Source organism: Cydia splendana, chromosome 3 (assembly GCF_910591565.1).
Source record: "Cydia splendana chromosome 3, ilCydSple1.2, whole genome shotgun sequence".
Taxonomy (NCBI): Eukaryota; Metazoa; Arthropoda; class Insecta; order Lepidoptera; family Tortricidae; genus Cydia; species Cydia splendana.
In genome coordinates, this window is record NC_085962.1 from 17,933,145 (window position 1) to 17,939,712 (window position 6,568).

The 6,568-nt window shown below is 39.7% G+C and overlaps 1 protein-coding gene across 1 annotated transcript; it reads right to left on the minus strand.

Annotated features, from left to right (window-relative positions):
- Window positions 1-2,553: 2,553 nt before the first annotated feature.
- LOC134806295 (achaete-scute complex protein T8-like) lies at window positions 2,554-4,196 on the minus strand. The gene has a single exon (XM_063779517.1). It carries the CDS (start codon window positions 3,970-3,972, stop codon window positions 2,770-2,772), a length of 1,203 nt encoding a protein of 400 aa, XP_063635587.1. The 5' UTR covers window positions 3,973-4,196; the 3' UTR covers window positions 2,554-2,769.
- Window positions 4,197-6,568: the final 2,372 nt, after the last annotated feature.

Consider the following 6,568-nt stretch of genomic DNA (forward strand, 5'->3'; position numbering starts at 1 on the left):
ACCCACAGAGGAAAAAATCGAGAAATCGCTTCATAAACGCGATATAAACCTCGATTAGCTAATCATCGTTTCTCTTTATCTGTCATTTTAACTTATGTATTTGTGAGAAAGGGATAAAACAAAATTTAACTAAATCAGGCCCGCAAAGTTTTATGAATAACGGGGTTAGCCTCTGCAGCCTAGTGCGGGTAAACGGGGAGAGCTGCTAGCCTTAAATGCATGTTGTGTTGAATTTTGATCCCAATCGTGCGCTCACGTGTATCAAAATCTATAATCACCAAAAACAGCCCCTGACGAATGAACCGGAAAATATTTAAATGGAAGCCAAAATAGCGTGTAGGGCGTTTACTCCGTAAAATATGGCGATATTTCTATAGAAAAAAATTTGAAGAAATTAACATTCTTGAGCCCGGAAACAAGGAGCGTGCGGAACGAAGCAAGAAATAACCGCTATGTTCTTGTTTGAAAACTATGAAATTGTTTGCGTTCCTATTATAAATAAACATTCGCAGTCCTACAAGAAAAACGTCTTGTATTCCGCTATGTTACAATCTGACAAGACTTTCTGCTGTCGAAGATATGATACTTTGTTAAATGTTTATGAAAGAATGATGGCGCAAAATTTTATGTTTGTTTAAGGAAATTAAAAATGTCTATTGACAATACTGGGAAGTGGGAAGTATCTAAGTTATCGTAGGGCTCTTAAATGTTACAATTCAGTTCTATAAAATTGTAATTACAATATAATTAAAGTAATTTCTATGTATGATTTAGAAGATTCATCATTACACAGTAATAGTATACAATCAAATGAAACGTAACCCTTAATCTTCTGTTGTTTCTAATTTATTTTTATGTTTTAATATTGATTATAAATGTTATAATTGTATGATTTGTATGTGACTTACCTAAATAACAACTAAAACAATATTGATCTCAGATTCTAAATAAATAACTTTAATTGAATGTTTGTTTAAAAATATATCTAGTGTCGGTTTATAATTTTCGACCTTACCTGGACTAGCAGACAACGGCCCGAATCGAACTTTAAGTCACGTCAGTTAATAGACTTGACGTATCTTAAAGTTCGAATCGGGCAAAGGGACCAGTTAAATGTATTGTCGGGTAACCGTTCTTCATTAGGCAAGGAACCCTACGTGCATCCCGAATTCGAATCTCACACGAAGTTTTTTTGGGGTAACGGCGGCACATTACAATCACAATGGCGCTATCGGCTTACCGTTAACGGTCCTCGGCCCGGACACACACGAACTTAACCGGGACTCAAGTCTACTAAACAAAGTTTAAGTTGAAGTAAAATAATCATTAGTTCTCGGAGCTGTCCGAGTATCATGTTTTACAACACGGTATAATCAAGAAAGTTGTAATGAAAAATCTATCATTGTACACAATGAGTTTAATATTTTAATGAAGTATATACCTACAGATGAATCAGTAGATTTAAATATCAAGGCATATAACAAAATTAAAGGATAGTAGCCATTAATCAAAGCATTATTTATTATTTAATTTAATGTTATCTATTTAAGTTTAAGTCGAATAATTATATCTTAAAGTTAAACTTGTACAACCTGGCTTTGCGGCATTCATCCAACGCCAAAGCGCCAAAGTGGGTCATTTAATGTCAAAAAAATGGCTGAATTAGCATAAGGGATGCTGCCAGTAATGGGGTGAGACTTGAAAGAATGGGACTGTATTAGCTTAATAAAATAACGACATATTAAAATAGGTAACAAATCGAGCATTGAAATAATAAATAGATAAGGATTAAAAAGGATTTATTGTTACATATCAGTTACTTACGACTAACATCACATTATTATCTCGAAGGCACTAAAATAAGTATTATAACAATTTGTATTATGATTAGGTGCCCTTGTAAACAATATTTATATACAGATAAAATCAAAGGTTAAACTAAAACATATACCTAATAGGTTTTTATCGTTTGAAACGGCGATCTTGAAATAGTTCAGTCAAATGACATTATTTTGATGGCAATGTGTAATAAGTATAACTATCGTTATCTGATTTAGAAGGCTCAAATAAACATTAAAAGCAACTGATTAATGCAATTAATTTAAAAATACGGTCAAATAAGGAAATATTTACAAAATTATCTAGTAAAAATAATGAAATACAAACGAGGTCAAAAACATTTATAAAAGGCGTGTTTTCTATTTGGGTACATTTGACTAATGCTTTCATCTAACAGATTTTAAGAAGTAGAATGTTTTATATTGGCTCTTTAAAGTCAAATTTTCGTATGACTTCCACAGAAAAGACGCATAACGCTAAGTCACAGTAAAAAAGTTTATTTTTCAAGTAAGAACATAGAGTTATAATAGTCTCTAAAGTGTGTTTGAAAGAGGATAAAAATTTAGGTATTTATATTTACATAAATATATATTAAGCGTGACAACCAACTATGCCAATATGTTATCTACAGGTAAAAGCATACACTTAGTCTAACATTATAATAATCGGACATGAAAGGTGGTTATCGAGTCAACACGTGTCAACTCTTTGAGCAAATGTTTTTTTCTTGGCTATTAAGACTAACATAAAGATAAAGAAACGCAGACGCGTGCTGGCTTCATTAAACTAACTGACCGTTACCGCGCACCTTGCGCCGGCAGCGACTTTGGCACCGACAGCTGTATGTTATCCATTACTTCATATACATACATCATAATATAAATATCTATTACTCTACTATCAATCCACTTAGCTATACCACTTTTCTAGTCAATTTTTAATGTTTGGCCGTGCTTGTCTTGTTTTCTCCTGCCACCATTTCAAAGTCTCCTCAAACTGCTCCCTGTCTTCGGGCGTCACGTGAATGTCCGGAAGTTCTTTCTTTAGCTCCACATCACTGTATGGTGTATTTTCCAGAAATGACTCTTCTTTGAACTTATACTCCTCATGTGCCATAATAAGATCGGGATTAATTGCTTCTAGAGGCAGGTCTGTTTCTTCACCCAAACTTCTATGAATGTGATGTTGGACAGACTCCGCATATTTTACCTCGAAATCACTATCGTTCAATGACACATTGGGTTCGCTACAATAGTTTTGTTCCGGGATCACTGTGAATTGCTCAGCCGAGTTTGGAAATGGAAAGTGTCCATCAAGTAGATGTGGATTGACATCTTCTTGAGTTATTAAATCAGATGACGGAGTCAAAGGTTGTCCGACACCGTCATCTTCTTCATACAAATGCGGAGTAGACACTAACTGAAAGTTTTCGGTAGCTGGTAATTCTATATACTGGTGCTGAGGTAACTGCTGTAGAGTTTCGTCTAATTCGTCTTCCTCAAGACCGTCATCATCAAGAGCGGGGGAGTTGAGGGCAAAATAACTTCTTTCTTGACTGTTATCACGTGGTGATGAAGACGCCGGCGAGGGGAAAGATTCCATTGACATACACGATCCGTTTTCTTTGTCAGCATGACCTATATTAAGGAGATTCTCTAAGTTTCTTATATATTCTACAGCCATACGCAATGTTTCTACTTTACTCAGCTTCTTGTTCGGTCCTCTGTTTGAGTTGGCGTTTTCAAACTCCGCAGCCACTTCCTCGGGTATGTGTCTACGTAGAGCGGCAAAGCCATCGTTGACTTGCCTCACTCTGTTCCGTTCCCGGGCGTTACGCCGTGCCACCGCAAGAGGTGTCGGCGACCGAGCTATATCTTCAGGAACATTTTCACGAACTCGCGGTCTTTTCGCCGGTACACTTGCAACGGAAGGATCAGAAGCACGCACTAAAGAAGTCACTGATACCGTCGGTGGAGACTGGATCTTCTGTTTCTTTCTCACTATAATGATTTCTCTTCTGACACCTTGGTTGGTGTTATTGTTTATATTGACGGCGTTGCTGACGGACTCCTGGAGAACTTGGGCTTTGCCGAGTGGCGAGTTGCGGAAGACTACGACACCGATTGAACTCATGATGGGCGAGTTCACATTCCGAGTATCCTTCGGAATGGTTGCGAGTAAGGGATGCAGTAGGCAGTTGGTTTAGATGGCGTCAGGGCGCCGGCCGCGGCGGGAATGGCGCGTGCCGCGCGGGCGCACCTGGGCCGGCGGGGGGATCAACAGGGGTACTTACGTTTACTAGTTGCACACATGCCTTTTCAAAGGGCGGAATGGGGTAGCGTTACCGTTTATAATATTTTTTACTATATATACTTCATATAAATATATTTACCTTTACTGCAAAATATATAATAAATTATAATTACTTTGACGACGTCAATAGGTTGCTACTTTGCTAGGGGCACAACGTAGATATAGCCATTCCGATTTCTAAATAAGATCAAGTTCGCCATAACTTTACTATGGCGTACTTGATCTTAGGAAAGCGGATAGACTAATACACTTTATTATTGAAGTCGGTAAGTGACATTTGACATAGCTTCATAATTTGCTGAACGGTAACGCTACCCAAAACGCGAGTAGCACAGAGGACAATAATAATTTCGAGGGGTGTCCCACCCAGCAGTCCATGTGTGAGTGTTATAACGCTCACATGCACATAATAAAGTGTGTATGTACAGCTTTATTACACACATATGAAAAGCTAAAACCGTTCGCGTGCTTCAATGGCATTTTGAACAAACGAATGCGCCAGCGCAGGGGGTTGTACTGGAACTATGCGCGGGATTTTAAATGCTATTTGCTTTTAATGCTAACGTGGCGTCGAGTAGCAGCCATAGAGTTGCCTAGACGCCGCTCCGACGCTCGGGTGACGCCGGTCCGGTGTAATATCAGTCAGGTATAATAATAATTTAATATTTTACACACTGAGTAGAGATAGACCAAGAACAGTACCTAAAACTTCTATGGAATTATGACGTATAAATAACACTTGCACTGCGTGGGCTATCAAAATCGCTGCAGACTTTTCTTGGTTTAACTCAATCAATTAATGTGAAGTTTATAGGTAAATATGTTTATTTTATGTGGGCTCATACATCAACTGAAAGTTATCAAATATTACGCGGTCTCTGCTTTGATTACTGTACCCTTATACTATATTTTGTCAAAGGGCTGTCTCATTTCAAACATAGACAGAGATGATCATATTATCTTTGTCTTACACTAGTACTAGCACCCAAAAGAAAAGGATGAGTATACATAGTTTTTATCTCACATTTATAGACGGGTCTAACGCGACCCACCCTGTCCCCCCGTTAGACCCGTCTATAAATGTGAGTTAATATGTGTTCAAAACGCGAAAGTTTAAAATATTATATAGTTTTTATCTTCTTATTTACTGACCAATTTGGTTTGACCAACTACTATAATACACTCGGCGTCACGGAAATCGCACACCCACGGATTTTTGTTTCAAGCCGTTATAAACCTTATGTTGTTGAAGGTAAAGTATGAGTGTGTGGGATCATTTTAAAGAGAATTTAACCCTTCATTTAAAAACAATGCAATAGTTACTAAAGAGTAAAAAAAAGGCACCTTTTTTAATAAGAAATAAAAATCGTATATTCATGCAAAAAAATCAACAAATTAAAACACAATAAAATCAACAAATATCGGAATACAAATGCCTAAAACTAAAGTTAAAACCTAGTGTTGCCTCCTCTGGCCTTAATGACTGCCTCCATGCGAGCCTTCATGGACCTCACGAGAGACACGACGTATTCTTGAGGAATAGCATCCCACTCTTCAATGACGGCATCTCGAAGCTGTTCCAGGGTCGCAGGTGCAGGATTACGTGACCGCACCTTCCGTTTTAGCTGATCCCAAAGGTGCTCTATGGGATTCAGGTCCGGACTCCTTGCTGGCCACTGCATGACGGTGATCCCAACCTGATCAAGGTAGTCCCGAACAATCAACGCTGTGTGGGAGCGGGCGTTATCCTGCATGAATGTGAATCCAGGACCGACAAATTCGGCGTATGGAACCACATGGTCCTCCAGGATCTCTGTGATGTACCGATGAGCAGTCATGGATCCCTGGCCTCGACCACCACCAGTGCGGGAAACACAAACGAGCTCGGTTTTGCCGGCGAGGGAAATGCCACCCCAGAACATGCAGGATCCTCCTCCGTATCCGACGGTTTCTTCAAGACAGGCCTGTGAATAACGTTCCCCTTGCCTCCTGTACACTTTTCTGCGCCTATCGTTGCAGAACAGGCACACCCTGGTCTCATCGGAGAAGAGGACAGCCTTCCATTGGTCGACCGTCCAATCCTTGTGTTCGCGAGCAAACTCACGTCTGACTCGCCGATGCTCTGCCGTCAATTTGGGACCCGTAGCCGCTCTATGGGGCATGATCTTCTTCTCCCGCAACCTTCTTCTTACTGTAGAGACACTCACCACCGTTCTCCGAACTGCTTGCAGCTGTTGCTGCAGCTGGACAGCGTTGGAGAAACGGTTCCGCAAAGACGTCGACACAATAAAGCGGTCGTCTCTTTCGGAAGTGCAGCGTTGTCCTCCGGATCCAGGCTTCCTGGTGAAGCTTCTAGTCCTCTGGAATCGATGAACTGCTCGGAGAACTCGGAAACGGCTTATGTTGAGTTGCCGAG